This window comes from Oncorhynchus kisutch, linkage group LG27 (genome assembly GCF_002021735.2).
Source record: "Oncorhynchus kisutch isolate 150728-3 linkage group LG27, Okis_V2, whole genome shotgun sequence".
Classification (NCBI taxonomy): Eukaryota; Metazoa; Chordata; class Actinopteri; order Salmoniformes; family Salmonidae; genus Oncorhynchus; species Oncorhynchus kisutch.
The window spans coordinates 39606941-39625345 of NC_034200.2; the positions used below are offsets into that span (position 1 = coordinate 39606941).

An 18405-nucleotide genomic window follows, 5' to 3' on the forward strand; every position below is an offset into this window, starting at 1 on the left:
CCTCTCTCCTTCCCTCTCTACCTCTCTCCCTCCCTCTCTACCTCTCTCCCTCCCCCTCTTCCTCTCTCCTTCGCTCTCTACCTCTCTTCTTCCCTCTCTACCTCTCTCCTTCGCTCTCTACCTCTCTTCTTCCCTCTCTACCTCTCTTCTTCCCTCTCTACCTCTCTCCTTCGCTCTCTACCTCTCTCCTTCCCTCTCTACCTCTCTCCTTCCCTCTCTACCTCTCTTCTTCCCTCTCTACCTCTCTTCTTCCCTCTCTACCTCTCTCCTTTGCTCTCTACCTCTCTTCTTCCCTCTCTACCTCTCTCCTTCCCTCTCTACCTCTCTCCTTCGCTCTCTACCTCTCTCCTTCGCTCTCTACCTCTCTCCCTCCCTCTCTACCTCTCTCCTTCCCTCTCTACCTCTCTCCTTCGCTCTCTACCTCTCTTCTTCCCTCTCTACCTCTCTTCTTCCCTCTCTACCTCTCTCCTTCCCTCTCTTCCTACTGCTGCTGCTCTTATAAAAGGTTCCATTTTCATGTTGGCAGTAAGTCCCCTCTTACCTCATCTTTCCTCTCTCTCTACCTCTCTCCTTCCCTCTCTTCCTCTCTCCTTCTCTCTCTACCTCTCTCCTCCCCTCTCTTCCTACTGCTGCTGCTCTTATAAAATATAACATTTTCATGTTGGCAGTAAGTCCCCTCCCCCTCCCCTCTCCCACCTTCCATCTGTCCTCAGCCTTATCTTCTATATTGTATTCTACGTTATTAGCCTTCATCATTGTCTAAAGGCCCGAATGCAACCCACAACATTTCTGTTTCAACCATGAAGAAACACCATCAACCTCCATATGTCCTGGCTGTCTGACTACCAGCTACCTGTTTCCATTAGGTCATATGTAACCTCCAGTCAACTATGGTGTCTCTGTTCTGGACCGTGAAGTCACCTTGTTTAACACACTTCACCTCACTGTATCCCCGTTAAGCCCTCGGTACATATAAACCTCAGTCATTCACCTTGTAAAAGTCACTGGGTGCAGTGGACTGGAACCGGTGACTGTGTAACCACTCTGCATGCAGCTCAGCGGACATTTTGGATCTAATGGATCTGTCATGGAGCCCAGTGACGGGTTTATACACACTGCAGGGCTGCAACTCAGTGTCCGTGTTGGATATGGTGGTGTTCCCCTGCTCAGACTTCGCTGACTCATGCCAGATAGGTATTTTACGTGTCAGCTAACCACATCATGTGTTAGAGCTATCTGGTGCCTGAAGGCACTGTCGGTGACGTGGCAAGCAACCATTGGTTGATGCTTGCAACGTCTGAGTAGGGGTGGCGGGACCATCGTCTGTCTGGGACGACCAGTGTTGCTGATGAACACACAGGGCTGCATAAAGAATATATATTATATTATATTATATTATATTATATTATATTATATTATATTATATTATATTATATTATATTATATTATATTATATTATATTATATTATATTATATTATATTATATTTTATATATATATATAATATAGAGAGAGTGTGTATTATTAGCCAAACAAAAGGTCCGACCTCAAAAAGATGTCTCATAAAAGATTTTTTTTACAATTTAGAAATATATATTATTTTCACACAGGGCTGCCCACAGAGATCCTATCATGTTCTGAGATGTCGTAATGTGTGATGGCTGCTCACAGAGATCCTATAGTGTTCTGAGATGTCGTAATGTGTGATGGCTGCCCACAGAGATCCTATAGTGTTCTGAGATGTCGTAATGTGTGATGGCTGCCCACAGAGATCCTATAGTGTTCTGAGATGTCGTAATGTGTGATGGCTGCCCACAGAGATCCTATAGTGTTCTGAGATGTCGTAATGTGTGATGGCTGCTCACAGAGATCCTATAGTGTTCTGAGATGTCGTAATGTGTGATGGCTGCCCACAGAGATCCTATCATGTTCTGAGATGTCGTAATGTGTGATGGCTGCCCACAGAGATCCTATCGTGTTCTGAGATGTCGTAATGTGTGACGGCTGCCCACAGAGATCCTATCATGTTCTGAGATGTCGTAATGTGTGATGGCTGCTCACAGAGATCCTATAGTGTTCTGAGATGTCGTAATGTGTGATGGCTGCTCACAGAGATCCTATAGTGTTCTGAGATGTCGTAATGTGTGATGGCTGCTCAGTAGTTTGTGTCTTTGTGTGTTTGCTTTGCTTGTTCTCTAACGCTTTCGTCTCTTGTTTTGTGATTGACAGTTCCGTGCTGGTGGAGATGCACATAAGGGACCAGTGGTCTCAGCTCAGGAGGCCCAAGCCCAGGCCATCCTGTCCCAAGCCAGGGTAAGACACGACTATCTTATATGGTTATATTAAAGTATCATAACGCTATATTAACTGTACTGTATATAATGGCAGGTTAGGGTACAGCTATCTTCTATATTATATACTACCTGAAATATTACTATATTACATTAATACTGTATATAATGTTAGGGTATGACTCAGAACCTAATGTAGTGCACTATTTAAGGAATATGGTGCCATTGATCTATTTTTTACTTCACACTTATTTATCTTCAAACTGCATTGTTGGTTAAGGGCTTGTAAGTTAGCATTTCACTGCAAGGTCTACACCTGTTGTACTCGGCACCTTGGACAAATACACTTTGATTAGATTTGGAAGGTCCTGGATCAGGTGGATAGGATTGTATAAGGACTGTGTAAAAAGGCTTGTTATCTCGCTGTAGTTTATGATGAGCTCTCTGTCCAATCACAGCTCTCCATGAGGGGTCCTCCTGGGCCAATGGGAATGTCAGGAAGATCTGGGCCTTTGGTGAGTCTCTCACACAAATGCCAACGGCATCGCACACACACACACGCATGCACGCGCACACACACACACACACACACACACAATGTGATGTTCAGCCAGTATGTTTGGCATGGAGAGTAAAACATTGCTGAAAACACGTTATATCCATCCAGCTATTATTTACGCTAAGTGCAACATATTGAGGGCTCCCGGGGGCTCCCGAGGGGCGCAGTGGTCTAAGGCACTGCATCTCAGTGCAAGTTGGCATCACTACAGTCCCTGGTTTGAATCCAGGCTGAATCACATCCGGCCCGTGATTGGGAGTCCCATAGGACAATCAGAGACTTGTCCCGAAGCCACCTCTGCATTGTCTTGGCTGTGTGCTTAGGGTTGTTGTCCTATTGGAAGGTGAACCTTCGCCCCAGTCTGAGGTCCTGAGCTCTCTGGAGCAGGTTTTCATCAAGGATCTCTCTGTACTTCTCTCTGTGCTCCGTTCATCTTTCTCTCGATCAAGATTAGTCTCCTAGTCCCTGCCGCTGAAAAACATCCCCTCAGCATGATGCTGCCACCACCATGGTTCACCGTAGGGATGGTGCCAGGTTTCCCCCAGACGTGACACTTGGCATTCAGGCCATAGATTTCAATCTTGGGTTCATCAGACCAGAGAATTGCACAGACTCTCTTATCCAGAGCCACTACAGTAGTGAGTCATTTAGCAGACTCTCTTATCCAGAGCCACTACAGTAGTGAGTCATTTAGCAGACTCTCTTATCCAGAGCCACTACAGTAGTGAGTCATTTAACAGACTCTCTTATCCAGAGCCACTACAGTAGTGAGTCATTTAACAGACTCTCTTATCCAGAGCCACTACAGTAGTGAGTCATTGCACAGACTCTCTTATCCAGAGCCACTACAGTAGTGAGTCATTTAACAGACTCTCTTATCCAGAGCCACTACAGTAGTGAGTCATTTAGCAGACTCTCTTATCCAGAGCCACTACAGTAGTGAGTCATTTAACAAACTATTTTATCCAGAGCATCTTCTGTAGGGTACATTGTTTGTACTGGTCCTCTGTGGGAATCAAACCCACAACCTTGCCTTTGCAATCGCAATGTTACACCAACTGAGCCACGGGGGACAAATGCGTAATGTTTAATATGCTTTGTCTGTAAACTAGTTGGTGTAGGTATTGTTAGGCTATCATAGCTTGTTTTACTGTTAAAAACCATTGAACATGTTTTGGACATGGCCTCTCGAGTGGTGCAGCGGTCTAAGCCACTGCATCGCAGTGCTAGAGACGTCACTACAGCCTCGGGTTCGATCACAGGCTGTGTCACAGCCGGCCGTGACCGGGAGACCCATGAGGCGGCACACAATTTGCTCAGCGTCGGGTGCCTGCAAGCTGACTTCGGTCGCCAGCTGAACGTTGTTTCCTCCGACACATTGGTGCGGTTGGCTTCCGGGTTAAGCGAGCAGTGTGTCAAGAAGCAGTGTGGCTTGGCAGGGTTGTGTTTCGGAGGACACATGACTCTCGACCTTCACCTCTCCCGAGTCCTTAGGGGAGTGATGGGACAAAACTGTAACTACCAAATGGGGAGAAAGGGGGTAAAAAAGCATTTTAGTTTGGACTGTGCCTTTAAAGTATTGTCATGTGGATTGGCCACCCCCTGGTTCCTCTCTAGGTTTCCTCAGAGCCTGGTTCCTCTCTAGGTTCCCTCAGAGCCTGGTTCCTCTCTAGGTTCCCTCAGAGCCTGGTGCCTGGATCCTCTCTAGGTTCCCTCAGAGCCTGGTTCCTCTCTAGGTTCCCTCAGAGCCTGGTTCCTCTCTAGGTTCCCTCAGAGCCTGGTTCCTCTCTAGGTTTCCTCAGAGCCTGGTTCCTCTCTAGGTTCCCTCAGAGCCTGGTTCCTCTCTAGGTTCCCTCAGATACCTGGTTCCTCTCTAGGTTACCTCAGAGCCTGGTTCCTCTCTAGGTTCCCTCAGAGCCTGGTTCCTCTCTAGGTTCCCTTAGAGCCTGGTTTCTCTCTAGGTTCCCTTAGAGCCTGGCTCCTCTCTAGGTTCCCTTAGAGCCTGGCTCCTCTCTAGGTTCCCTTAGAGCCTGGTTCCTCTCTAGGTTCCCTCGGAGCCTGGTTCCTGGTTTCTCTCAAGGTTCCCTCAGAGCCTGGTTCCTCTCTAGGTTCCCTTAGAGCCTGGTTCCATGATCCTCTCTCGGTTTCCTCAGAGCCTGGTTCCTATCTAGATTTCCTCAGAGCCTGGTTCCTGGGTCTTCTCTTGGTTCCCTCAGAGCCTGGTTTTCTCTAGGTTCCCTCAGAGCCTGGTTCCTCTCTAGGTTCCCTCAGAGCCTGGTTCCTCTCTAGGTTTCCTCAGAGCCTGGTTTCTCTCTAGGTTCCCTCAGAGCCTGGTTTCTCTCTAGGTTCCCTTAGAGCCTGGCTCCTCTCTAGGTTCCCTTAGAGCCTGGTTCCTCTCTAGGTTCCCTCAGAGCCTGGTTCCTGGTTTCTCTCTAGGTTCCCTCAGAGCCTGGTTCCTCTCTAGGTTCCCTCAGAGCCTGGTTCCTCTCTAGGTTTCCTCAGAGCCTGGTTCCTCTCTAGGTTCCCTTAGAGCCTGGTTTCTCTCTAGGTTCCCTTAGAGCCTGGTTTCTCTCTAGGTTCCCTTAGAGCCTGGTTCCTCTCTAGGTTCCCTCAGAGCCTGGTTCCTGGTTTCTCTCTAGGTTCCCTCAGAGCCTGGTGCCTGGATCCTCTCTCGGTTTCCTCAGAGCCTGGTTCCTCTCTAGGTTCCCTCAGAGCCTGGTTCCTCTCTAGGTTCCCTTAGAGCCTGGTTTCTCTCTAGGTTCCCTCAGAGCCTGGTTCCTCTCTCGGTTCCCTCAGAGCCTGGTTCCTCTCTAGTTTCCCTCAGAGCCCGGTTCCTGGTTCCTCTCTCGGTTTCCTCAGAGCCTGGTTCCTCTCTAGGTTCCCTCAGAGCCTGGTTCCTCTCTAGGTTCCCTTAGAGCCTGTTTTCTCTCTAGGTTCCCTCAGAGCCTGGTTCCTCTCTAGGTTCCCTCAGAGCCTGGTTCCTCTCTAGGTTCCCTTAGAGCCTGGTTCCTCTCTAGGTTCCCTCAGAGCCTGGTTCCTCTCTCGGTTTCTTCAGAGCCTGGTTCCTCTCTAGGTTCCCTCAGAGCCTGGTTCCTGGATCCTCTCTCAGTTCCCTCAGTGCCTGGTTCCTGGTTCCTCTCTTGGTTCCCTCAGAGCCTGGTTCCTCTCTAGGTTCCCTCAGAGCCTGGATCCTGGATCCTCTCTCAGTTCCCTCAGTGCCTGGTTCCTGGTTCCTTTCTTGGTTCCCTCAGAGCCTGGTTCCTCTCTCGGTTTCCTCAGAGCCTGGTTCCTCTCTAGGTTCCCTCAGAACCTGGTTCCTGGATCCTCTCTCAGTTCCCTCAGTGCCTGGTTCCTGGTTCTTCTCTTGGTTCCCTCAGAGCCTGGTTCCTGGTTCCTCTCTAGGTTCCATCATAGCCTAGTTCCTCTGTTGGTTGCTTCCTGGGTTTTTCCATTGTGCTCCTTTGTGGTTTTAGACTGGGTTTCTGTAAAGCTCTTGGTGATTTCAGGCTGGGTTTCTGTAAAGCTCTTAATGACAACTGCTGATGATTGATTGCTTGATTGATGTGTCCTCAGGGTGGACCTGGACCTAATGGACTGAAGGGAGACGGAGGAGACAACGGTCCTCAGGTGAGAATCATGCTAGCTCCCTCTACTAAGATATGTGACCCACTGGGTTTAACCCAGGTTGCTTGCTGCGCGCAATGTTGTAGAGTTCTCTGAATAAAGAGGTAAAATATCTATTATTTTTAACCAATGCATGAATATGTTCTACATTATGTAAAAGTTTCTCTCTCTCTCTCTCTCTCTCTCTCTCTCTCTCTGTGTGTGTAGGGTCCCAGAGGTCTTCAGGGTCCAACTGGCTCACCTGGAAAAGCAGGAAAGAGGGTAAGATAAGAGGGCAGCAGTGTAGCCTAGTGGTTAGAGCATTGGACTAGTAACCGAAAGGTTGCAAGTTCAAATCCCCGAGCTGACAAGGTACAAAATCTGTCGTTCTGCCCTTGAACAGGCAGTTAACCCACTGTTCCTAGGCCGTCATTGAAAATAAGAATTTGTTCTTAACTGACTTGCCTAGTTAAATAAAGGTAAAAAAAAAGAAAAAATGATTGGCTGTGTGATTGGCTGTGTCAGTACAGTGTGTTAGTGTTTCGCCACGCGTCGTAGCGAGCAAACTCCTCACTGACAGAGGGAGCTGAGGCCAGCCAATGGTTTGAAGCCAGCCTATAGTGAGCTGAAGAGAGTAGACTGCCAAAATATCCTCCAGATGAAGTGTGTGTGTGTGTGTGTGTGTGTGTGTGTGTGTGTGTGTGTGTGTGTGTGTGTGTGTGTGTGTGTGTGTGTGCGTGTGCGTGTATGTGTCTTTCTCTAAAGTCAGATGAACCCAATTACCTCTTTTGATACAACAACTGTTATTATTATTATTACTGTTATTATTATTATTATTATCATTGTTGTTGTTATTGTTATTATTGGTATTATTATTATTATTGTTGTTATTATTATTATTGTTGTTATTATTATTATTGTTGTTATTATTATTATTGTTATTATTGGTATTGTTATTATTATTATTGGTATTGTTATTATTATCGTTCTTCTTCTTATTATTGTTATTATTATTGTTATTGTTGATGTTATTATTATTATTATTGTTATTATTATTATCGTTCTTCTTCTTATTATTGTTATTATTATTATTATTGTTGCTGTTATTATTATTGTTATTGTTATTATTATTATTATTATTATTATTGTTGTTGTTTTTATTGTTATTATTACTATTGTTATTATTATTTTGACTATTACCATTATCATCTGTATTATTATTATGTATACTGTATGTGTGTATCGTTCCACTGACGTCTGGTATGTTCCCCACAGGGTCGTAACGGAGCTGACGGTGCCAGGGGTATGCCAGGAGAGTCGGGCGGCAAGGTATGTACAACCACTGCTACAGGTATCCAATAAATATATATGTATATAGTCTCTAAACTTGATCTATTAAACAGATCATTATGTGATACTATCTTCAGTCTCTATACTTTAACCACTGTAACTTTGTCTAGACACATTGGGGTAATGTGACGTGTGTGTGTGTGTGATGTTGACCTCTCCTGTTGTTGTTTTCCGGCTGTGACCTGTACAGGGGGACCGAGGTTTCGACGGGCTCCCAGGTCTCCCGGGAGAGAAGGGACACAGGGTAGGTGTAACACAGAGTGGTTCTTTGGGGAACGATGCAGAATGATGAGCCTCAAAACTGTGCTAGCCCGTTAATCTAAAACCTACCAATCAGCATGCTGTCTGTAAATATGTGCAAACGTCCGACAGCCCAAGTTGTGTCTGAAAATACCTTCAAATGACATTACTGTTACCAAGCTATCAATCTGTGAAGCTCAAGACTCGCTCATTACTGGACTCTAACTGCAGTGTCCAATCAGTGCAGGGACAGGATAGAGAGAGGGCTGATATGTATTTAAGTGAGTGTGTGTGTGTGTGTGTGTGTGTGTGTGTGTGTGTGTGTGTGTGTGTGTGTGTGTGTGTGTGTGTGTGTGTGTGTGTGTGTGTGTGTGTGTGTGTGTGTGTGTGTGTGTGTGTGTGTGTGTGTGTGTGTCTACATCAGTGCCTTAGCCTACGTTCACCGTCCCAGTGTTGACAGACATTAGAAACTCGTAATAACATTCACCCAATTATAGTGGGAGAGGATCCACCAGACCGGGCTGAACTGTCCTTTGGTCAAGAGAAACGCCTTAGTGAAAATGGAGTTGTAGTTTGTGTAATTCTGGGCTCTGTCTAGTCTGGAAATAAATGTGCAGAGATCACAGAGCAAGAGTATTTCCAGACACAGGATTGGTCTCTGTATTACAACATGACAGAGCAGACAGAGTAAAGACAGAGTAAAGACAGTCAAGACAGAGTAAAGACAGTAAAGACAGAGTAAAGACAGTCAAGACGGTCAAGACAGAGTAAAGACAGTAAAGACAGTCAAGACAGAGTAAATACAGAGTAAAGACAGTCAAGACAGAGTAATACAGATAAAGACAGATAAAGACAGAGTAAAGACAGTATAGACAGAGTAAAGACAGTAAAGACAGTAAATACAGAGTAAAGAGAGTAAAGACAGTAAATACAGAGTAAAGAGAGTAAAGACAGTAAAGACAGAGTAAAGAGAGTAAAGACAGAGTAAAGACAGTAAAGACAGATAAAGACAGAGTAAAGACAGAGTAAAGACAGAGTAAAGACAGTATAGACAGAGTAAAGACAGAGTAAAGACAGTAAAGACAGTAAATACAGAGTAAAGAGAGTAAAGACAGTAAAGACAGAGTAAAGAGAGTAAAGACAGAGTAAAGACAGTAAAGACAGATAAAGACAGAGTAAAGACAGTATAGACAGAGTAAAGACAGAGTAAAGACAGTAAAGACAGTAAATACAGAGTAAAGAGAGTAAAGACAGTAAAGACAGATAAAGACAGAGTAAAGACAGTATAGACAGAGTAAAGACTGAGTAAAGACAGATAAAGACAGATAAAGACAGAGTAAAGACAGAGTAAAGACAGTAAAGACAGTAAATACAGAGTAAAGAGAGTAAAGACAGAGTAAAGACAGTAAAGACAGTAAAGACAGTAAGGACAGTAAAGACAGATAAAGACAGATAAAGACAGAGTAAAGACAGATAAAGACAGAGTAAAGACAGTAAAGACATCTCTCTCTCTGCAGGGTGAGCTGGGGTCCACCGGCTCTCCAGGTGCTCCAGGAGAGGATGGCCAGAGAGTGAGTACCCCCAAACTACACATCCCATGATGCTGTCTGATAAACCTCTCCCTCTATTCCACAATAACCCACTCTTCTCTTCGCTCTCTTCTCGACAGGGCGAGGACGGTGAGATCGGACAGAGGGGTCTAGCTGGAGAGAGTGTAAGTATTTTCTAATGTGTAATACCATTGTCAAAGATAACAGACTTGTGTATCAGAGTATTATACCTCAGACAGTCTTGCAGAGGTGCAAGGAAAATAGTGGCCCAGAGGTTGAAGATGACATCACCTAAACGCCTCAGTCTCCTTCCCCCAACACACACTTCTTACCTGCCCACTTCCCCTCTATGCCCATTACATCAATTACTTAAACAGAAGACCCCACCCTTCTCTCTTTGCACTTTCCTCCCAACCTTCTTTTCCCCAATCGCCTTCTCCACACTTCTCCTTCCTCTCCCTACCTCTCCCCACTTCTCCTCTCCCAAACCCTTCATCCCCTCCCTTTCTTCCCTCCTTATCAATTCAATTTAATTTCAATATCAATTTAAGGGGCTTTATTGGGATGGGAAACATATTTTCACATTGACGAAGCTATCTCTTACCACTTTTCCTCTTCCCTCCTTTCCCTCCCCTCCTTCCCTCCTCTCCCTACCTCTCCCCACTTCTCTCCTCTCCCTACCTCTCCCCACTTACCTCCTCTCCCTACCTCTCCCCACTTACCTCCTCTCCCTACCTCTCCCCACTTACCTCCTCTCCTTACCTCTCCCCACTTACCTCCTCTCCCTACCTCTCCCCACTTCTCTCCTCTCCCTACCACTTACCTCCTCTCCCTACCTCTCCCCACTTCCCTCCTCTCCCTACCTCTCCCCACTTACCTCCTCTCCCTACCTCTAATCACTTCTCCTTTCCCTCCCCTCCTTCCCTCCTCTCCCTACCTCTCCCCACTTACCTCCTCTCCCTACCTCTCCCCACTTCCCTCCTCTCCCTACCTCTCCCCACTTACCTCCTCTCCCTACCTCTCATCACTTCCCCTTTCCCTCCCCTCCTTCCCTCCTCTCCCTACCTCTCCCCTCCTTCCCTCCTCTCCCTACCTCTCCCCACTTACCTCCTCTCCCTACCTCTCATCACTCCTCTTTTCCCTCCCCCACTTCCCTCCTCTCACTCCCCACTTACCTCCTCTCCCTACCTCTCATCACTTCTCCTTTCCCTCCCCCACTTCCCTCCTCTCACTCCCCAATTCCCTCCTCTCCCTACCTTTCCCTACTTCCCTCCTCTCCCTACCTCTCCCAACTTCTCCTCTCCCTCCCCTACTTCCCTCATCTCCCTACTTCTCACCACTTCTCCTCTCCCTCCCCTACTTCCCTCCTCTCCCTCCCCACTTCTCTCCTCTCCCTACCTCTTCCAACTTCTCCTCTCCCTCCCCCACTTCCCTCCTCTCCTCTTCTCTCCCTACGTCTCCCCACTTCCCTCCTCTCCCTACCTCTCCCCACTTCCCTCCTCTCCCTACCTCTCCATACTTCCCTCCTCTCCCTACCTCTCCCTACCTCTCCCTACTTCCCTCCTCTCCCTACCTCTCCCTACCTCTCCCCTACTATCCTCCTCTCCCTACCTCTCCCTACTTCCCTCCTCTCCCTACCTCTCCCTACTTCCCTCCTCTCCCTACTTCCCTCCTCTCCCTACCTCTCCCTACTTCCCTCCTCTCCCTACCTCTCCCTACTTCCCTCCTCTCCCTACCTCTCCCTACCTTCCTCCTCTCCCTACTTCCCTCCTCTCCCTACCTCTCCCTACTTCCCTCCTCTCCCTACCTCTGTCCACTTCTCCTCTCCTTACCCTCCTGAAGACTCATAATGGCATTCCTTCCTGCCTTGTCCATCGCATTAGTAATGTTTCCCTTGGTGAGATGTGTGAGACAGACAGAGTTGGAGTATCTAATAGCTCCTCACAGGAAATATATAGGAATGAAAATAAGAAACAGGAGATGTATAGCTTGAGAAGCTTTTCTCACTTTACCCATGATTCATCATTCTCCTCCTGGCTGGCCTCATATGAACCATAGAGAGATATCCTCAATGTTTGGTCTGTATGGCCCAATTTTCTCTGTCCCATTTATTGTACAAATGTCCAAAAGACAAAAGACTGCAGTAAATACAGATCAGTGAGCAGTTAAGTACTTGTAGTTACCATAATGGCCACATGAGGTCAGTGTTGCTATTTCTCAGCTAGGCTTCAGTGGACACTGTACATTCTGCCAACACCACTGGTGATTTTGCAACTACGGGCTTTGTTGTGTTCCCCGGGGGGTTGATTTATGAGAAAACATTTCATGTTTTATTATTCATTTGTTTACTTAAAAAAAAAGAGGGCACCAATTCATCCAACTTTAGAGAGCCTTGACGATCGTTCCATATGTGAGGTGCAATGAGATTAACCTAACTCAGTGGCGACTGAAGAGATTTCCAGAGTTAACCATCCCTGAGACTGGTGTCTCTGTAAGTTAACAATGACGTGGCCCAGCTGGTATTTAAGAGCTGATGGCCCAGCTGGTATTTAAGAGCTGCTGGTCCCAGCTGGTATTTAAGAGCTGCTGGTCCCAGCTGGTATTTAAGAGCTGCTGGCTCAGCTGGTATTTAAGAGCTGCTGGTCCCAGCTGGTATTTAAGAGCTGCTGGCTCAGCTGGTATTTAAGAGCTGCTGGCTCAGCTGGTATTTAAGAGCTGCTGGTCCCAGCTGGTATTAAGAGGTGCTGGCTCAGCTGGTATTTAAGAGCTGCTGGCTCAGCTGGTATTTAAGAGCTGCTGGCTCAGCTGGTATTTAAGAGCTGCTGGCTCAGCTGGTATTTAAGAGCTGCTGGCTCAGCTGGTATTTAAGAGATGCTGGCTCAGCTGGTATTTAAGAGCTGCTGGTCCCAGCTGGTATTTAAGAGCTGCTTGCTCAGCTGGTATTTAAGAGCTGCTGGCTCACCTGGTATTTAAGAGCTGCTGGCTCACCTGGTATTTAAGAGCTGCTGGCTCCACTTAAGTTAGCAAAAAAAGAGGCCTGCAATGTACGCTACAGTTCAAAAGTTTGAGGTCACTAAGGAATGTCCTTGTTTTTGAAAGAAAATCCATTTTTTTTGTCCATTAAAATAACATAACATTGATTAGAAATACAGTGTAGACATTGTTCATGTTGTAAATGACTATTGTAGCTGGAAACGGCAGATTTATTTATGGAATATCTACATAGGCGTCAAGATGCCCATTATCAGCAACCATCACTCCTGTATTCCAATGGCACGTTGTGTTAGCTAATCCAAGTTGATCATTTTAAAAGGCTAATTGATCATTAGAAAACCATTTTGTAATTATGTTAGCACAGCTGAAAACTGTTGTCCTGATTAAAGAAGCAATAAAACTGGCCTTCTTTGGACTAGTTGAGTATCTGGAGCATCAGCATTTGTGGGTTTGAATACAGGCTCAAAATGGCCAGAAACAAATACCTTTCTTCTGAAACTCATGTCTAATGAAGGTTATTCCATTAGAGAAATTGTCAAGAAACTGAAGATCTCGTACAACACTGTGTGCTACTCCCTTCACAGAACAGCGCAAACTGGCCCTAACCAGAATAGAAAGAGGAGTGGGAGGCCCCGGTGCACAACTGAGCAAATTTATTTATTTGCAAATTTATTTGCAAATTATGGTGAAAAATAAGTATTTGGTCACCTACAAACAAGCAAGATTTCTGGCTCACACAGACCTGAAACTTATTCTTTAAGAGGCTCCTCTGTCCTCCACTTGTTACCTGTATTAATGGCACCTGTTTGAACTTGTTATCAGTATAAAAGACACCTGTCCACAACCTCAAACAGTCACACTCCAAACTCCGCTATGGCCAAGACCAAAGAGCTGTCAAAGGACACCAGAAACAAAATTGTAGACCTGCACCAGGCTGGGAAGACTGAATCTGCAATAGGTAAGCAGCTTGGTTTGAAGAAATCAACTGTGGGAGCAATTATTAGGAAATGGAAGACATACGAGACCACTGATAATCTCCCTCGATCTGGGGCTCCACGCAAGATCTCACCCCGTGGGGTCAAAATGATCACAAGAACGGTGAGCAAAAATCCCAGAACCACACGGGCGGACCTAGTGAATGACATGCAGAGAGCTGGGACCAAAGTAACAAAGCCTACCATCAGTAACACACTACGCCGCCAGGGACTCAAATCCTGCAGTGCCAGACGTGTCCCCCTGCTTAAGCCAGGCCTGTCTGAAGTTTGCTAGAGAGCATTTGGATGATCCAGAAGAAGATTGGGAGAATGTCATATGGTCAGATGAAACCAAAATATAACTTTTTGGTAAAAACTCAACTCGTCCTGTTTGGAGGACAAAGAATGCTGAGTTGCATCCAAAGAACACCATATGTATTGTGAAGCATGGGGGAGGAAACATCATGCTTTGGGGCTGTTTTTCTGCAAAGGGACCAGGACGACGAATCCGTGTAAAGGAAAGAATGAATGGGGCCATGTATCATGAGATTTTGAGTGAAAACCTCCTTCCATCAGCAAGGGCATTGAAGATGAAACGTGGCTGGGTCTTTCAGCATGACAATGATCCCAAACACACCGCCCGGGCAACGAAGGAGTGGCTTCGTAAGAAGCGTTTCAATGTCCTGGAGTGGCCTAGCCAGTCTCCAGATCTCAACCCCATAGAAAATCTTAGGAGGGAGTTGAAAGTCCATGTTGCCCAGCAACAGCCCCAAAACATCACTGCTCTAGAGGAGATCTGCATGGAGGAATGGGCCAAAATACCAGCAACAGTGTGTGAGAACCTTGTGAAGACTTACAGAAAACGTTTGACCTCTGTCATTGCCAACAAAGGGTATATAACAATGTATTGAGATACACTTTTGTTATTGACCAAATACTTATTTTCCACCATAATTTGCAAATAAATTCATTAAAAATCCTACAATGTGATTTCCTGGATTTTTTCTTCTCATTTTGTCTGTCATAGTTGAAGTGTACCTATGATGAAAATTACAGGCCTCTCTCATCTTTTTAAGTGGGAGAACTTGCACAATTGGTGGCTGACTAAATACTTTTTTGCCCCACTGTATATGGATCAAAATAAATAGGAAAACGTCTGGAGAAAGTGTTTGGGGGGGAAATGTGTATTGTTAAATATAAAATGGTTTACAGCCATTACCAGTTAATGGTTCCTGACAAAATTTTAAAAAAGTATTTCATATGTATTTTTTTCAACAATGCCAAAGTCCTCGTAGTTGCAAAATCATCCTCGAACAACACTTGCTGTTTAGAATTGTAATGTTTACATGTGTGTTTATGTTTCTGACCTGTACATGTTTCTGTTTTACAGGGTCCTAGAGGGTTGCTTGGTCCTAGAGGATCCCCTGGGACTGGTGGACAGCGTGTATGTATACAGTACCTCTACAATACTGCAATACTACTGCAATGCTACTGCAATACTACTGCAATGTTACTGCAATGCTGCTGCAATGCTACTGCAATGCTACTGCAATACTACTGCAATACTACTGCAATACTACTGCAATGTTACTGCAATACTACTGCAATACTACTGCAATGTTACTGCAATGCTGCTGCAATGTTACTGCAATGCTACTGCATGCTGCTGCAATACTACTGCAATACTACTGCAATGTTACTGCAATACTACTGCAATACTACTGCAATGTTACTGCAATGCTGCTGCAATGTTACTGCAATGCTACTGCATGCTGCTGCAATACTACTGCAATACTACTGCAATACTACTGCAATGTTTCTACAATACTACTGCAATACTACTGCAATGTTACTGCAATGTTATTGCAATGCTACTGCAATGCTTCTGCAATACTACTGCAATACTACTGCAATACTACTGCAATGCTGCTAAAGCTGTGCCTCTACAATACTGCAATACTACTGCAATGCTACTGCAATACTACTGCAATACTAGTGCAATACTACTGCAATGCTACTGCAATACTACTGCAATACTACTGCAATTTTACTGCAATGTTACTGCAATGCTACTGTAATGCTACTGTAATGTTACTGCAATACTAGTGCAATACTACTGCAATACTACTGCAATGCTTCTGCAATACTACTGCAATACTACTGCAATACTACTGCAATGCTGCTAAAGCTGTGCCTCTACAATACTGCAATACTACTGCAATGCTACTGCAATACTACTGCAATACTAGTGCAATACTACTGCAATGCTACTGCAATACTACTGCAATACTACTGCAATTTTACTGCAATGTTACTGCAATGTTACTGCAATGTTACTGCAATACTACTGCAATTTTACTGCAATGTTACTGCAATGCTACTGTAATTCTACTGCAATGCTTCTGCAATACTAATGCAATGTTACTGCAATGTTACTGCAATGCTACTGCAATGCTTCTGAAATACTACTGCAATACTACTGCAATACTACTGCAATGCTGCTAAAGCTGTTAAAACTAAGAGTGTCTTAAATATGTTCACAGGGTCTTGCTGGGCTGGACGGCCAAGCTGGTCCCAAAGGAAACCAGGTGAGAAAGTGTATCTGATTATTCATTATACATCACTACACACAGACAGATGGTCATTATACATCACTACACACAGCCCTAACTAGACAGACGGTCATTATACATCACTACACACAGCCCTAACTAGACAGATGGTCATTATACATCACTACACACAGCCCTAACTAGACAGATGGTCATTATATATTACTACACACAGACAGATGGTCATTATACATCACTACACACAGCCCTAACTAGACAGATGGTCATTATATATTACTACACACAGCCCTAACTAGGCAGACGGTCATTATACATCACTACACACAGCCCTAACTAGACAGATGGTCATTATACATCACTACACACAGCCCTAACTAGACAGATGGTCATTATATATTACTACACACAGCCCTAACTAGGCAGACGGTCATTATACATCACTACACACAACCCTAACTAGACAGATGGTCATTATATATTACTACACACAGCCCTAACTAGGCAGACGGTCATTATGCATCACTACACACAACCCTAACTAGGCAGACGGTCATTATACATCACTACACACAACCCTAACTAGGCAGACGGTCATTATACATCACTACACACAACCCTAACTAGGCAGACAGTCATTTTCACAATTTCACAGTATTGTTACAACCTCATAGTGTGTAATTATATATAAAACACAGGACAATCATGTTGTTGTTTTTTACGATACTGGGCCTTTAACAAACAACAGTACAACACGCCCCACCAACATCCTCAACCATCTCAAAGGCCTCCTTCCCTCTGTGTAGACCTGTGTCTTGTTGAACGGGGCAGCATAGTCTCAACAAGGATATGACTAACACACAGTTCCAGGCAGCTCTGTTATTGTTAAACCATTTCCTGTCTGTCTGAAGCTCTATATTCAATGTTTTTCTCACAATTCCCGAGTTCACAATCCAAACAGTCAATCAAAGCTGGTATCAGGAAGTTGCCCAGGGGGAGGGCATAACAACAGTTTGTTCATGTATAGTCTAGGCTACTTAGACCTTAGTCTAGGCTACTTAAACTGTAGTCTAGGCTACTTAGACCTTAGTCTAGGCTACTTAAACTGTAGTCTAGGCTACTTAGACTCTAGTGTAGGCTACTTAAATTCTAGTCTAGGCTACTTAAACTGTAGTGTAGGCTACTTAAACTGTAGTCTAGGCTACTTAAACTATAGTGTAGGCTACTTAGACTGTAGTGTAGGCAACTTAAACTGTAGTGTAGGCTACTTAAACTGTAGTGTAGGCTACTTAAACTTTAGTGTGGGCTACTTAACTGTAGTGAAGGCTACTTAAACTATAGTGTAGGCTACTTCAACTGTAGTGTAGACTACTTAAACTATAGTGGGGCTACTTAAACTGTAGTCTAGGCTACTTAAACTATAGTGTAGGCTACTTCAACTGTAGTGTAGGCAACTTAAACAGAGTTTTGCATTCATTCAAAGTACACAAACATTATCAGTAGGCCAAGTTTACTGTACAACATCTGGTCTACAGTAGTTTCTGAAATACAGTAGTTTCTGAAATATAATAGTCTCTGATCTACAGTAGTCTCTGATCTACAATCTGTTCTACAATCTGATCTACAGTAGTCTCTGAACTACAGTATTCTGATCTACAGTAGTCTCTGAACTACAGTATTCTGATCTACAGTAGTTTTTGAAATACAGTAGTCTATGATCTACAGTAGTCTCTGATCTACAATCTGATCTACAGTAGTCTCTGATCTACAGTAGTCTCTGATCTACAGTAGTTTCTGAAATACAGTATTTGGATCTACGGTAGTCTCTGATATACAGTATTCTGATCTACGGTAGTCTCTGATATACAGTATTCTGATCTACGGTAGTCTCTCTCCGTTCTACTCAGGTTGACTGTTGCCTACAGACAATCTGATCTAGTCTCTCTCTCTGTACCATTCAGGGCATACAAGGAGAGTCAGGGCCTGCCGGTCAACAGGGCATCCCTGGACCACAAGTAAGTAACAACAGCAGACCGTTAGTGGTGCATGTATTTCTTTCTTTCTCTCTTTCTCTCTCTCTCTCTCTCTCCTCTCTCTCTCATCTCTCTCTCTCTCTCTCTCTCTCTCTCTCTCTGTCTCTCTCTCTCGTCTCTCTCTCTCTCTCTCCTCTCTCTCTCTCTCGTCTCTCTCTCTCTCTCTCTCTCTCTCTCTCTCTCTCTCTTCTCCTCTCTCTCTCTCTCTCTCTCTCTCTCTCTCTCTCTCTCTCTATCCTCTC

The 18405-nt window shown here is 44.8% G+C and overlaps 1 protein-coding gene across 1 annotated transcript in view; it reads left to right on the top strand.

Moving 5' to 3' along the window:
• The window catches only part of LOC109871856 (collagen alpha-1(XI) chain-like), a 120482-nt gene that overhangs the window by 19042 nt on the left and 83035 nt on the right, over nt 1–18405 (top strand). The window contains 11 exon segments of the mRNA XM_031806762.1: nt 2229–2312; nt 2749–2805; nt 6423–6476; nt 6681–6734; nt 7728–7781; nt 7993–8046; nt 9560–9613; nt 9712–9756; nt 14951–15004; nt 16104–16148; nt 18092–18178. Of these exon segments, the coding sequence (XP_031662622.1) occupies nt 2229–2312; nt 2749–2805; nt 6423–6476; nt 6681–6734; nt 7728–7781; nt 7993–8046; nt 9560–9613; nt 9712–9756; nt 14951–15004; nt 16104–16148; nt 18092–18178 (642 nt within the window).